General features: G+C 43.3%; 2 protein-coding genes and 1 pseudogene across 3 annotated transcripts in view; all 3 read right to left on the bottom strand.

Annotated features, from left to right (window-relative positions):
- Positions 1-16,157, bottom strand: part of LOC145968090 (uncharacterized) — a 117,347-nt gene that overhangs the window by 38,202 nt on the left and 62,988 nt on the right. The window lies entirely within an intron of this gene.
- Positions 960-1,805, bottom strand: LOC145969067 (uncharacterized). Its single transcript, XM_083094927.1, has 2 exons — positions 1,786-1,805; positions 960-1,521 (listed from the first exon to the last, which is right to left on the bottom strand). Exons 1-2 carry the CDS (start codon positions 1,803-1,805, stop codon positions 960-962), a joined length of 582 nt encoding a protein of 193 aa, XP_082951053.1.
- On the bottom strand, positions 11,939-15,560 carry LOC145968091 (uncharacterized; annotated as a pseudogene). Its single transcript, XR_014437662.1, has 4 exons — positions 14,461-15,560; positions 14,165-14,330; positions 13,420-13,596; positions 11,939-13,073 (listed from the first exon to the last, which is right to left on the bottom strand). The product of XR_014437662.1 is annotated as an uncharacterized LOC145968091 (transcript).

Genomic DNA, 16,157 nt, shown 5'->3' with positions numbered 1-16,157 from the left:
ATACGGATTACAGAGAGGAATAGACTAGAGGCAGCCATTTGCGAAGATTGCTGTTTGCCAGGCGGGAATCGACAAGCGTGTTCTAAAAGGATGCAAGGAATCCATCAACATATCCATTGGTTGCTATATCTAGAATATACCATCGGTTATGATTCTGATTCTGATTCTGATTCTGATTCTGATACGGATGCTGATCATTAATTGGAGGTAGGTCGCATGTATAGGTATTCATTTTCAAATTATTAAAATAATTAATAAATTTTTTATGTGCAGAAGGAGTCACCGACCATCACCCCGCGCCGTCACCTCTCTTCCACCACCCAGCCGCCCCACCATCGCCTCTCATCGACACCACCACATCGCCGTTGTCGTTACCCTCCTATTCATTTATATTTTTATATTTTAAATTCTTTTAAATTTTTCTTACATTATCTTTTACACACACACACACACACACACACTTTGTATAATACACATTTTATTTTTATTAAAAAAGTATTAATATAAAAAAATCTTATTTATTTTCAAAATTCCTCTCTCTCTCTTTCCTTTGCTCCATTTATTACTAAACTATAAAAAAACTATTAAACAAAAAAATTATATTAAATTATCAAAAATATTTTCATTGCGCTATATCTCTCGCCACGCTCTTGCCGCGTGCGCCTCTCTCTCGCCGCGCCGTATCTCTCGCCGCGTGCACCTCTCCCTCGCCGCACCGCGCTATCTCTTCTCTCGCCGCGCCGCGCTATCTCTTCTGTCGCGTGCGCCGTATCACTCCTTCGCGCTGTCTCTTTCTTTCCTAGTGTTTGCTCTCTCATGATAACTCTCTCGCAAGGAGCTATGCATGAAAGCTGGGACAGGAGAGCGCGCCAAACGCAAAGAAAGTACACCATAATATAGACTTATAACTATTTATTCTGCTTATATTTAGTATACAAATATAATTTTTGTCTTACATATTAAGAATTAAAAGCTAAAGCTGCCAGCTCGCAATCGACGAGTTGATGCTTGTTGAAGGTGTCGCTAGCGTGTATTATATTTGATACTTCTTTAGGATCCGTTACAGTGGACGCGATATTGGAGAATTGCGTAAATTTGACATCGACTGTCTCGGTCACTCTAACCAATCGATCAAAAGTTATATCTATGCAACCATCGAGATCGAACATACGATGTAACGTCGATTCGATCATCATCATGCGTACATCTGAAGATTCGAGACTTATGAGTTTAGCGTCGTTAATCGTACGAACTCTCATTGTTAGCGGTCCAACACTTATAAAACTGTAGATGTCTTGAGAGCCGTTCCGAAGGAGATTTAGAATATTATGACGTTGCTCGTAGAGTCCCTTCCACGTTTCGAGAGATAATATCAGTTCCTTTCCCCGATGATCTCCTATGACAATCTCCACGTAACTCGGCGGACCTACGTTGATACCAATTTCGAGGAATTTGAATTCCGTAGCTGTCAATGCGTATCGTCTACCTAATATACGAACCGCACGACGCTCCAATGAAATGCTACGGGAAAAATTAAAATTAAATAATAGTAATAATACAATTTGTAAAAATAGAAAAATAGAAAAAATGTTAAACGAAACTTACTCGTCACATTTGTTCTCAAACGATGGAGTTTTATCACGACGCGGCACGTAATTATTCACGCGCCTTCCGACGCCGCTGCTGCTGCTGCTGCTGCTTCTTTCGACGTAGTACATTTCTCTGAGGAGTTATGAAAAGTGAACCACGAACGGTTAACGCGACACTGATCGTATAGGAATTAACCGAGTATACGTGACGCTCATCTTCCAAAAGTATAATGTGGTGGGGGATCAATGCTTCTAACGCTCTGAAATTTAAGAGAAGGGGGAGACGACGCTCGGACAAAAGAATTCTTAGAAACGCAAGGAAAGGATTAGGGTGGGGAAATAAGAGATAACACACATTAATGTTTACATATTTTATTTTTCTTGCAATTCTTTCTGGCGTTGCGACCACCAGTTAAATATTTTGAATACATTTTGTAATGCGCAATTCTTAACATGTTTTCCACATCGCATAATATTGGTAATATCTAATTTATTTAGAGAATCAATATCTTCGTAATCTGCATCCAAGGTTTCAATAATATAGCCGTTTCCCGCATCGTCTAGTATATCGGCCAGCCATTTTCGCTTTTCAAGTCCTTTAACGTACACGACAGACGATTCTTCTTCTTCTTCTTCTTCTTCGTGTATCGTACGAACGATAGCTGTTGTAATTACACGCTGAGCCAAGCCATACGGAACGTTTCCGTCTTCCCATTGTAATCCATGATGATTTCTAATCACCCATGAGACTTGACATCGCTCAGATTTTGTAAGCACGCTCCACGGTACGGGACTTGCGAAAAAGTAATGCGAGAGAACATATCCCTTTCTCAGAACCGTAGCTTCCTTCACGACAAAATTTTTCCCAACGATAAATCCTTGTAGATCCACAAACGTTGGTACGGACATGACGAGATCTCTCGTCGAGAGGAATGACGACACTCTAAAACCAACGCCTCGCAACACTTTGATTTATATCCTGCTCCTCTTCCCCTCTCTCTTGTGTCGCGAACACTTAGGTGATTTTGCGTACAACGTTGGTCAACGGATTGTACTGGATCACGCGATCGTGTGTGATGAGACAGTACGCAGTGGTATTCGTCGGCACGTTCTCCTTACACTCGAATTCCAATCTCACATCCACGGTTGCGCTCTTGACCGATTCGTTTTGTCGAAAACAATCGATAATCACGAACGGACCGTTACGTAGAAACATCGAGACGGTGAGACTCGGCTCGAGATACTCGTATCCGTAATAGTTCTTGCAGAAGCGCGTGTACGTGTCGTACAGAATGGACCATCTGTTTTTATCGAAATCCAGATTCATATCGTCGTACGGATAACATTCCGAGACATTCAGATAGAGTTTCACGTTGATCAATTTGCAGTTGTCGAATCGACTCGTATCCTCAGACATAACATTCTTCCGGCCTGTTTGCAGAGCGAAGACAACGTAGCGTGGTTTCTCCAGCTGAGTCGCGGTCTTAATGGTCCACGAATGCTTGGTTGTACGCTGCAATAGCGGATACTCGTACAGATCCCACGAGCAAAAACCCATGCTGAGATATCGTCCGCTTTCCAGAGCACGCAGCATCGACAGTTTTTCGATCTCGCTCAACAGCACGTGTGGCATTCGCCATTGTATCTTGAATATGTTGATCGCAGGCTCCAGCGTCGAATCTCCAAGCAGACAATTGTTGTCGTTGCGCGATCGTATTAAGATCGATTCGTGACGAGCGTTAATCACCACGCGTTTGTAATCCTCGCAAAATCCCAATAACATGTAGAGCGGTACGCAAAAATTGAAGTGTCCATTCGCATTGGTCGACGCATCCCAGCCGGCGTTCCTCATAATCACGCTTCTATCGGATGATACCGTTACATAGTTTTTGAGCGTAGTAGTTATTCCTACGTTTCTATTGCGATCAATCTCAACGCCATCCAGTTCGTATCGAATGTTATCGAACATGAATGCGACGCAATTATTTCCCAGTATCACATCACTTCCTTCATCTGGTTTGGTTTTCGTTAGTTGTCCCTCGATGTATAGGAAACTCTCATACGGCAACGTATACAGATCCTGTTGTTGTATGGGTATTCTTAACTCGTCACTGTATCCGAACGTTGTATTGGCGAACGAGTTGTACGTGTGAGTCTCGATCTTGACGATACAATCGTCGAAGATTGGCGCGTCACCGATGTTGAGGATGTCGGTCATCGTTCAGTTGTTTCGCACCGCGAATCCCAAAGATTGTAAAAATGCAACATTCGATGCACTGAGTTTCTTTTTCTTAGATGATTGGATATTAGCGAACGTCGACGTTGTTGTTGTTGTCGCTGGCCTCGTAAAGATTGCGTTATCTCTCACGTCATTCGATCCGTTCAACACGAGCATCTCACGTCGCATATGTACGTTATCGCCATAACCGTCGTACGTGCAATCTTACGGTGATCTCTTCTCCTCGAAAATCGAGCAATCGTCCGTTCTGGTCGACAACGCGTACCGTTAAATCCGTAATGCTCCGCGCGATGATCGGCAGGTAAATGATTTGCGCCGGCGTTTCCGATATCTTATATCCCGGCGGTACCCTCGGTGAAAATTCATGTATCGTATGAACGAGTTTGCCGTTGTTGTACGCGCCCGCGGTCACGTTACACTCTACGCGGACAATATTCACGTTGATAATGTTAATCGGCATGTTCGATTCGTACCATTTTCGCGGCTCGAGAATACGATTCGAGAATCCTAGCAACGATCCAATGTTGTTGGGTTTGCTAAAGTTTATTCTGTATGCGCATTTGATCTCGCTCCTCATCGTATTGTAATTAGCGCGGAGCACTATCGGATATTCTCCATCTTCATAGTCACCGTCGTCAATGTGTTTCTTATCGCGATGTTTCCGTGAAATTGCATGTTTCAAAAATGCATGTATATCTCGCAACTCGTAGGATCCCTCGGGAATCGTAATTTCCGCGTCGTCTTTGCCAAAGTAAAATTTATTATTCGAGGAATTCACATTCGGTATCGTGTGATAAGTCTCAAAATCCGTTAGACCGAGCTCGTATGCATCGTCGCCCAAATCTATGGCGGGAAAGAAGTTTGCCGCGAGAACGCTACTCTTCCCTGTCAACGTGAATGTCATAGACATGTCGGCAAAACTGTTTAACGAATACTGAATTAAATAGCGCAATATCCGTCTTTAAATTCGCACGCATCGACCGTTCGAAGAAACTGCAAGCACAATTGTCCGCAGATGCTCTGATCGTAAGTTTGAAAAGGTGTGTGATTGTACTGTATCTTCGTTACGTTTCGTCCGAAATATCGCACCAATTCATTCGGTGGTCGAAGATTGCCGAAACTGTCGAAATATACGACACGATCTCCCCTCTTTGCGTACGCTACCCAATGAGTACCAGGTCCTTCGACGCTATCCAAATTTACGATGCCGCTCTCGTTTTGATATATACCACCGATCGGTAAAGAGTTGCGCATGAAAATACCTCTAAAATATGGAATGTGCACACGTTTTGCCAGTTGTAGCAATTGTACATTGGTAGTTGCACCCTGCGATTTTTAGCGTCTCTTTGACGTTTTTTTTTTCTTCTCGTTGAAACTCCTCGTCCGTGTTTGTAAGGAGCGAGATATAATCCGCGACCTTCCATGGCGCGATTGTGACGTAGCATCTCTTGCAAGTGACGTTGCGCGGCTTTTCCGTCGTTCACCGCCTTCGCTACACTCGCCGATCAGGGATCCGAGCGCACCCAACATTGGTAGAATCGGCAACACGCCGCCGCATTTCGCTACCGGAAGTATCCGTTTCTTCGCCGTTTTTTTCGTCTTCGTCTTCGTCCTCTTCAGACCCATACCGAGCTTCGTCTTGGCTTTCATCGCTGCCCAGACAGCTGTGGCGGCGGCCCTCTCACCGAGAGTCGAATCTCTCGCACAGATGCGATTTCGCGCTTTCTCGGCGAATATCCTATCCGCCGCGTGTCTCTCGGTGAGATCGTTGCTCCGAGAGTATGCTATATCGCTATATGTTCACGACACGCCGCGTCCAATGGATTGATACCTCGATCGCCTCTGGCTAATCGCTTCTGCAACCGCGTGCCTGGACCGCAAAACTGATAGCCGGGAATATGGAATTCGATCGGAAGCGCGTTTATCGCACGATTTAAGAGACCGCTACCTCTTACAATTCTCGCTGACATTCGTCGCAATCTTTTATTAACGGTGGCGGACCGTCGATGCATTCGCTGCCACGGCTGATTGTAATTTCGCATGCACGAACGATATTGTTGAACCTCCGAATCAGCCTTTACGTATTCTGGAAGCTTGTCCCACAATCGTTCCACGTAATCACCAAAATTTTGCAGTAAAACAATTTTTGGGATATACTGCAGTTGTTCGACGGTAAGCCGGAAAATGTCTCTTTTATCCGACAGGAGAAACATTTTTGATACTGAGCGGTTTCGAGTCGAGACACCTCTGTAAATAGGTCTCCCCCCTCGTGATCATTCGTAAAATTAATTCGAAAGAGAAAACATGCGGTTCGTACGACAACCTTTGACGATACGCGTGACGAATTGCGATGACAGATTACGATCAATGGGGGACAACGCGGAGATGCGCAGACACGGTACGATGCTACCGACTGCTATACGCGCGATCGTTTGAGGCCCCTCGAATTGTGGTAAAACCAACGTTCTGATAAGTCTACTAGAAAGTCCGCATGGTGTACGTTTCGAGAACGTGTACGTGTATTCGAAGTCGCTGCAACAGCCGAAATATCAATATCTGGAAAATTTGTTGACGTCGATCGACGAAATCGACTACTTTACGTTCTCCAATAACAATGACGTCATTCCACCAAGCGAGGCACGTCCAAACTCGATTTTCGTCTTCGATGACGTGGCGTGCGACAAGCAAGATACGATAAGAGAGTACTTCTCAATGGGTCGTCACTCGAACGTCGACTGCTTCTATTTCTGTCAGACGTACGCGAGAATACCAAAACATCTAATACGCGACAACGCGAACCTGCTGATCTTGTTTAAACAGGACGGTACCAACTTGAAACACGTGTACAACGATCATGTAAATACCAACATGTCGTACGAGGATTTCAGTGAATTATGTTGTACTTGTTGGCAGCAAAATTATGGATTCCTAATGATAGATAAGGACAGCTCGCTTACGAACGGGCGATACAGAAAAGGATTTAACGTGTTCGCGATATCGCAAAACAATTAGTCGCTGCCGACATTCCGTCGAGAGGAGTGAAACGCTCGACACTCTGTCGACATGGCTGGAAGCGATAATATTCGCGAGCGTGAAAAGGTTGCGAGGCAGATTGAGAAAACGAGCGAATCGATCAGCAAGAAACATCGCGCTTTAAAGACCGGTAAGATCGACGACGATATCGCGGTCAAGATCCATTTTGGGCCTATAATCGAGTCACTACAAAAGATCGCCGACAACTCTAGCTCAATCGCGGTGAAAAACGAGCCGGAGAATAACGCTGACGCGAAGATTAAAACGTTACCCATTAAGCGGTACAAGGAGGAAGAGGAGGAGGATGCGACACCGAAAAAGAGGAAACGATTGAAGGCGAATCGTTTATCGACGCCACGTACATCCGATCTATCGGATGCTTTACTGGATGAACCGCCGATAACCTCTACACCGTCAGCGACAACGAGAATCGCACAACCAACGATACCCGAATTACTCGCAATCGAAAATGTTTTCGAAACCACGGGCAACCCGCTCGAAACATCTGTTCGAAATATGTTACAAACGTCGGAAGGTCAAGAAGTGTTACGAGAGCACTTGGGACCACTGGGACAAAAGTACATGAGCGGTCTCCTTAGTGGCGACGAAAAAAACGAGATCACGTGTACGGTGTCTATTTCAACGAGAATGAAATGCGTCTCGGTAACAAACGATTCGACATTCATAGAGATGACTCTATAATCATTGACAAAGTGAGGTATATCGGTACACCTGGATTATACGAGTTGATCTTCAAGAGAATTCCCGATGACGTCATATACACTGAGGACGATATGCAAAAATATAAGAGCATATTAATGGCGACGAGTGCGCATAAACGCAAATATGATGCGCAAGGTCGATTAAATAGCAACAAGGGATACAAGTATAAACAAATAATCGCACCGCTGATGTCAATCAAATCGAAAAAGAATAAATCCGGAACGGGAGTATTCATGCTTCGCGCGATGACGCTAACCGACAATAAGATCGATTACGTGCCCTGGGACGACCCCAACGAGCTAGTGGATCGGCTACGATTGCTCGACGCTTCGCACCGAGCTGGCCACAACGCTCACGACAACGAGATCCTGTCGATCGTAGAGGAATTTCGCGAAGTCGGCCTTATTATAAATTAAACGGTGTCTCGACAAAACTAATCAGTCGATCGATATCACTCGCATCGAAAAAAATGCCTATCAACAAATTTGGATTATTCGAACGGAGAAATGATGCGATCGACACAAGCGATCATTGGGGTAAATTGGTGACGAGTTACTTGCGTCAAAACGCTCTGTGTCGCGTCGCTACGAACTATGACGCGAGGTCGCGCAAGATTCGCCGTGTAGCGCAACCTGAGGCCGATACCGATGTAGTCAACAAACTGTACGTGGAACAATGCGTTAAAACGTTGAAGAATCAACAGAAAGAATCAGACGAGAAGCTGACTGCGTTCGAGAAGGATATGCGAGCTTTGCAGACTGCGATAAACGAGCTTCGGCGTGCGATTAACACTAATTCAGAAACGGCTATCAACCTGTAGTGAGCTGTAGTGAACGGCTTAGGAGCGCCTATTGTACAATTATTGAACATCTACAAAGGCTTATCGAACATCTACGAAGGGTTATCGAACGACTACAAACGGTTATCGAACGGCTATCAAACTACAATGAGTGGCAGTGATCGAAGAGGACACGGCTGCGAACGAGGCTACAAACAATTCAAGAACAGCTGCGAATGAGGCTACGAACACCTCAGGAACGGCTGCGAACAAGGCTATGAACACGTCAGGAACGGCTACATACGAGGCGGCATACAACTCCGAAACGGCTATGAACGGGTCAGAAACGATTGCCAACGAGGCTACGAACGGGTCAGAAACGACTGTGAACGAGGCTACGGACTACTTAGAAGCGACTACCAACAGGGTCAAGGACGGCAACAAACGGGTGAAGAACGGCAGTGAACGACTATCAAACGTGTAAGGAACGTCTATCGAACGCCAACGAACGGGCCAGGAACCTCTATCGAACGTCTGTCGAACGCCAATGAACGGGCCAGGAACGTCTATCGAACGACTATCGAACGCCAACGAACGACTACGAACGTGCCAGGAACGTCTATCGAACGACTATCGAACGCCAACGAACGGCTACGAACATGCCAGGAGCGTTTATCGAACGACTATCGAACGTCAACGATGGATCGGCGATCGGGAATAACCGAGGAAGCGAAGAAATAACATAGTTTAGAGAAACGGCAGTTGGTGAACGAACTGCACGCACCGGCGAGAAAAAATTTTCCCCGAAGACACGTCATAGTGCGGGGATACGATAACCTGTGGCAAGATGACATCGTCGAGATGCGTCCGTACTTTCGTTTCAACAGAGGTTACCACTACATATTCACTGTCATCGATGTGTTGAGCAAGCACGCGTGTGCCGTACCACTCAAGAGTAAAGGTGGAAGCGAGACAGCTGACGCTATCGCCGAGATAATTCGAGATAGCAAGAGGTGTCCGAAAAACATACAGACCGATAAAGGGAAGGAATTTTATAACGCCGACGTGCAACGGCTCATGCGAAAACATAACATCAATCATTATTCTACACATTCGGTATTGAAGGCATCGATCGTTGAGCGATTCAATCGCACACTGAAAAACGACATGTGGAAGATGTTTACGCTGAACGGATCTTATAAGTGGATCAACGCGTTGCCGCGACTCGTATCGGATTACAACGCGCGCAAGCATCGAACGATCGGTATGCGACCCGTCGACGTTACCCACAATCGCTGAAAGATTCTTGACTACGGTGTACAACCGTGTAAATATCGCGGGTCCGGCGAAATTCAAAGTAGGTGACTCGATACGCGTTAGCAAGTACAAGACAATTTTCGAGAAAGGTTACACGCCAAATTGGACAACCGAGGTGTTTAAAATTGTAAAAGTGCAGCATACTAATCGTAAGCTATCTACTTGAGGATTATCGCAAAAAATCTATCGCCGGAGCGTTCTACGAGCACGAGTTGCATCGCGCGAATTATCCGGACGTGTATCTCGTGGAGAAAGTACTGCGCAGGAGGGATGACGAGGTTTACGTGAAATGGCTGGGATTTGACAATTCGCACAACTCTTGGATATATAAGGACAATGTGATTTAATTAATCATACAGTGTTTATTTTTTATTTTCAAGAAAAAATATGTGTACAACATAATATTTGAAAAATGAAAATATACATAAAATCTTTATTAATATTTCTTACAATAGTATTATATATGTATTTATTCTTAATATAAATGTGTAAGATATGCATTACATAAGAATATATATGTATATATATATATATATATATATATATATATATGAAATATAAATGTGGAAGATATGCATTACATAAAAATATATGAAATATAAAAATACAAAAATCTTTATTAATATTTCTTTTAATAGTATAATACACACACACACACACACATACACAAATGTATTTATTAACACACATTTTTAATAAATTTATATTTTTAATTGTAAAAAGAAACATTTATTTATACGCCTTTCCTTGCGCTCCCATCCTTTGGCATCTCTTTCTCGTGCGCTAGTTGTAAGTCTCGCAATATCTTCGCTGCGCTCTCTCTCTCGCGCGTTAATCATAAGTCTCGCGATATCTTCGGCATGCGTCATTGTTCTTTCGCGCTATCTCTTTCTCTCTCGCGCTTAGATAGAATAAGTATAGTAATCTCTCTCTCGCAAGCGCTATGATACAAAAATGTACACGGTTAAATAAATTTTATATTTTATAAAGTTATCCTATAATGTCCCCACGGTAGCGTATCGGTGGTTTCGGGTACGATATACCGCTTGTCATCGTACGGGCTCAGAGCAATTTTCGTCTCGCGGACGGTATACACTTCGTGCAATTTAGATCTTACAGGACTGTTGTCGCGTCATTTCGATCTCATCGTGCAAACACCGCGTATAATCGTCGAACGTTATATTACGCGCTTACTTTTGACGCCTTTTGCCTTTTTTGTGTCTTTCATACCATCGACTCGTGACGCGTACATTTTTGCTCTAAACCCGACGAATTCGGTCATTATCGCACCGTTATTTTCATCCTTCATCAAGCCCGGCACTTTTTTATTCACGAGCGGTATACCGTACGCATTGTCCGCGGCATAATCGCTCGTGTCGAATCTAGCGATATCGCGCTTCATGTTCTCGTACACATCGACGCACTCGACGTGATATATTCGACTATCTGTGTCGGTGTACATGATCTTACATTTGTCGCGATACAGGGGAGACATGTACTCGTGATGAAATTCGTACAGACACACTTTCGATATGTCGAGTATGCACATACCGACGTAGATTGGTTTACAAAATTTTACTTCCAATTTGCGCAATTCTACGGCGATTAAATTTTCCGAAAAAACGCTTCGACTATGGAAATTTAGTTTCGCGATCATCGCTTCTGCACCGTACCGTCCGTCCCACTTTGTCAATAATTTTACATCGACGCGATTACGCACATTTTCCATCGTTTTGCCAAATACCGCATTGTTCATTAATTTGTATAAATTTTTTTCAAAATCGTTTTTCGCGAGTGTTCTAAACTGTGTATTTAATTCGATATAACTGCGAAGCCACGGAGATTGCGTAAATTGCAATACGCGATGTATTTTTGTAACGCGTGTCGCGTACATTGCTGTAGGTTGCGGTAGTGTATCACGTAACGCTTCTTATCGTATAGCGTTGCCAGAAGCTTGTCTTGCCGCTTGCCGGGAGGCTTGTCGCGTGTCGGGCAAAACGGTAGGTCAGTGTGCATATCGTGAAGATGTTGCGGGTACTCGAGATCTGCCTCGAGGATATAACCTGTAGGCGAATCTAGCGCGATAGACGATGCGTCAAAATTCGACACGTCATCGACCCATCGAAAATCGGCGTAAGGCAACGGTTGACACATTGCCCATCCGTACAAATTATTAACGTCAAAATACATTAAGTACGACGATGATTTCGATAGATCGTACGACTCCATGTACTTGTTATTAGCACGCGCGTATCTGTTGGAACACTGACTCAGACCACCGCGTATACCGCGTTCGATAAACATGACCATGTCGATGTCGGTAAGCAATTCGAACGTAATCTTGGTATTCTTCAACATGGCATCCCACGTGTATCCGGGAAGTATAATAATACGCGGGGTCGAGTTCGTAGCTTTTGATGCAACTATCGCGAAAGTTTTCAAAAATATCTGCTAATAACAAGACGTCGATTTTGAGATACAAATCGCTATATTCGCCTAGCGTTCGAATGGAGAATCGCGTCCAGATGTTCTCGGCGTGTGCGTAATCGCTCTCGGATATAGTTTCACCGGTCAAAGAACTGTAAAACGATTCGCGCGGTGGTAAACACGTATCATGCAACCTGTCCACAGAGTCGACGTATTCGTACGGAAGACGCCTTTCCGTGTTAATAAACTGAAATTTTCTGCAGATAAATTTTGAAATTCTGATTTTAAAATTTTGAGTTTGTCTTTGTCTAGATAAGATGCCAATTTGTCGAGACTTGCCGTAAGAAATTTGTATGAATCAATGAAGCGTAATTTTACATGATTTTCCCATGATTTTTTTTTGTCTTCCTTAAGGTCAACATTTTTCGTAAACGAAATATATTTTTCCTTGGTTATCGGAAGTAATTCGATTTCCCCTTCGAACGCTGTGGCTATATCCTTGATAATGAAATGCGCGTCGTAACCGGATAAATTGTGAAAGACTATGGGAATGCAAAAAGATTCTTTGTAATTTAGATTGCAATTTGAGTGCGCGGGACCCCTATATCGCCCTGTCAAATGACAATGATCGCGTACACGTGTATCGTCTTCTTGCGTAAACGGTTTTTCACATATATGACAATGCGTTGCGCTGTGAAATTTTTCCCACTCTTCGGACGTTAAATCTACCATGGGGACATTTGTCGTTAAGGGGGGAGACTCGTGTAAATAACTGTATTTTCAAGAATTTTTTACTAAAAAATGAGAAAGTTTATTCAATTGCAATAAAGCGCATTATAATATTGATGATAAAATGTATTTGAAAAAATTTTTTTATTGTTGAAAAAAATCAAAATGGCGGCGCTGCAGCTGTTCGAAGTTGACTCCTACTTTTTGCACCGTGCAACGTCCAGGTCCTTGTGATTGACTGAAATCAACGAACGAAAGTTTTTTCATTAAAATACGTTTTTCCGCATCGGATGAACCTATTTTTAGCAAAAAAAAAATTAAAAATTCAGGACCATTTTGAAGAAAAATTACCTTTTTTTCTATAAACAAATTGCAAAAAAACAATATTTATTATTACAATTTTAATTTAATTTTAGGTTCATCCGATGGCCAATAAGTTAATGAATATCTGTACAAAATTTGAAATTAATCGGCCGATTACTTTTTGAATTACATTGCACGGCGCGCAAAAATTTACGTTTTGAGAAAAACGCGTTTAAAGTTTTCGGTATAGAGAAGTAGTATTCCGAGAGACTTATAATTACCAAAGCTTAGTCTGCGATACCAGGGCCGTATAGTAAGCCTTCTTCTTCTAGAAATTCATCAAGTTCTGCTGCTCTTTCCTCTTTTCGAGCAGTCCTGGCCTCTTTTGTCCTGCTTCGGCTCCGTCGATCTTGTCTCTGCATACGGTCGTGATCGTATGTTTCAGCGAATTGTTTGCACTGGAGACCAATTTGCAGTTCGAGGTCATTCATAATTTGAAGTATGAATTTATATCCGTCGTTGAACATGCCTCCGGCCAAGTAGGCAGAAATTTCAACAATTTTCCAACCGCAGTTTAGGGACGTTATTATTTTGAAAACTACCGTTACACAGGCAAAAACTATTGCTTACCATCGATAGTAATGCCATCTATTGTTCAAATAGCAAACCAGCAAGCTTATTTGGCCAAGAAATCGAAACGTAAAGCGTTCACGCTCGTGTATCTGCTCTCGGCACCGTTTGGAGCACATCACTTTGATGACTCTTCAGGGACTTTTAGGGCTTCATTTGGGGTTTAAAACGTCGGGAATAACATTCTTCAATAAATGAATTTTTTAAGCAATAAAAAAAAATTGCTCGAAAATTTTATTTTACACGAGTCTCCTTCCTTAAAATAGTCTTAACGCGAATTGCTAAATTTTTAAGTTCTTCGGTGAACCACAAAACGCAATCGGCGCTACGACGAGAATTATAAACGGATAACGAGTCGTCGTACGAACAATGCACATAATACGCTATAATAAATACCCGATGGTGTTGGTACAAATTTTGCTGTTCTTCCTCCATCTTGGTCAAAACGCATTCCAAGTCGGCGTATACGATGAATGGAAGCCGCTCTTTCCTGTTGTAGTTGTTGAACTCGAGCCACTTGTCTTTATCGCTCGGCAATCGGATAGCGCAGTCGTTCATCTCTCTACAGTCGACCGTATGTGACTTATCGTTCGAACTAAAGTAGTGTAAACATCTGTAAAAAATATTTAAATTAAAGATTTATGCAATGCATTATATTTTATAATTACATAAATTATTTAAATTATACGTACCGATCACAGATATATTTTTGATTCTTGTGTTTGCTCAACTGTTAACTGACAAGTCGCGATAGATTTTTGATCCATGCGAAATGCCCGACGTTGTTGCCGTCTTCCACGTACAACAAGTTGACGTGCTTATCTCGCTTCTGCTCCGAAAGACGTATCGGGACAATGCTGTTCTCTTTCTCGATGCTGTACACGTTGATCGAGATATTGTTTGCAAGTTCAAATTTTTTAATTTGATTCACAGAGACTGGAAACTCAATGTCCCGGAGATTCAGCACTGTCGCGCAATGTGGGTACGATGATTCCCGTTCCGCCTTCCTTTCTGCGGGATATAGAGCGGCGACCACTGCCCACACGAAACACGCATTGTCTTTAGATTGCACGTTAACCACCGCTCTCTTCGTCGTAATCTCCCGCGGCAATTTAATGTGACATCCCGCGCGCATAGGATTATATTTATTTACATTAACAGTCAAATTCTGTATTCGCGACAGTGCCCAGCCACTATCACGTTTCTGAAATTCTTCCAACGATGCTAGAGTGGGCTCGATAACGCGGCGCTCGTACCACTCGTGTAAATCGGATGTGCGAAAGAGTTCACAGTTTCTCGTATTGATACTTTTATTCGCGCGTTTATCACCCGACACAAATTCACCGTTGAATATTGTATTCACTTTTACACTGTTGTGTCTTTTTATAACGTCTTGCACTTGCTCGAGCACGATGTCTTGGGCATCCTCGAGAAATTGACGAGGTTCGATATGGTTTGCGTTAATCACAGCACCGGTCAGAATACGGCTATCGAACGCGGTATCGATCTCTCGCCAAACGAGTCTTTCCGCGTTATTGTCGCCGCTGTAATCACCACCACCACTGGGTATAAATCGTCTCTGCAATCGAGTCTTTGCACCTTCGAGTCGCGCGATTTTAGCCACCAGAGATTGTCTACTTCCGATCGAGAGTCGCGGACGCTTGACACGACTGCGTTCTTCGAGCTGTTCGATAAATTCCTCGCAACGCTGCAGCCATGCAAAATACTCGCCCAAGGTGGCAATTTGGCGGGACTGTTCCACCAGGTCGCGTTCAGTCTCCTCGATGTTTTCTTCCTGTCTTTTTCACACTTTTAAAACACTACGTCACAATTTTCTACGGAGCACTTGCACGTGTCAATGGGCGTTCAAATCACGTACTATGATTTGATGCGCTTCAATCCTCCTTATATATATTTCGTCCTTTCTTATCTTTGTGAGCGGAGGAAGCAAGGGCGCAAAGCAGCCAAACATCGGCGCTAATATGCATTGCATTCCTTCCGAGAAAAAATCGTGGAAGATTCTGGGGGGGGGCGCCATTTGTTTATATTGTTTATAAATTCGCGCGACGCGTAATTCAATGAGAGAGAGAGATAAGGATACGTCCAACGGAAAAAATCTAGAATTACTTATATTGGGGGTGAGGGGGGTGGGGGAGTACCGCGAGAGTTATTTTGTAAGGATACGTCGAACGGAAAAAATCTATAATTACTTATATTGGGGGTGAGGGGGGTGTACCGGGGAGAGCTATTTTGTTTGCGAAAACATGTCCCGACGCGTTAGGGTATGTAATACAATATTGCTTGATAAAATACCGCTGTTTATATTGTTTATAAACCGGGTATGTAATATAATATTGCTTATACTTGCGATAAAACATCCAACACGTGC

This window comes from Camponotus vicinus, unplaced genomic scaffold (genome assembly GCF_025532165.1).
Source record: "Camponotus vicinus isolate PSW18456_S1 unplaced genomic scaffold, iyCamVici1.0 SCAF_3, whole genome shotgun sequence".
Lineage (NCBI taxonomy): Eukaryota > Metazoa > Arthropoda > Insecta > Hymenoptera > Formicidae > Camponotus > Camponotus vicinus.
The sequence above is the reverse complement of the archived record's forward strand: the minus strand, read 5'-3'. Positions and strand labels throughout refer to the sequence as shown.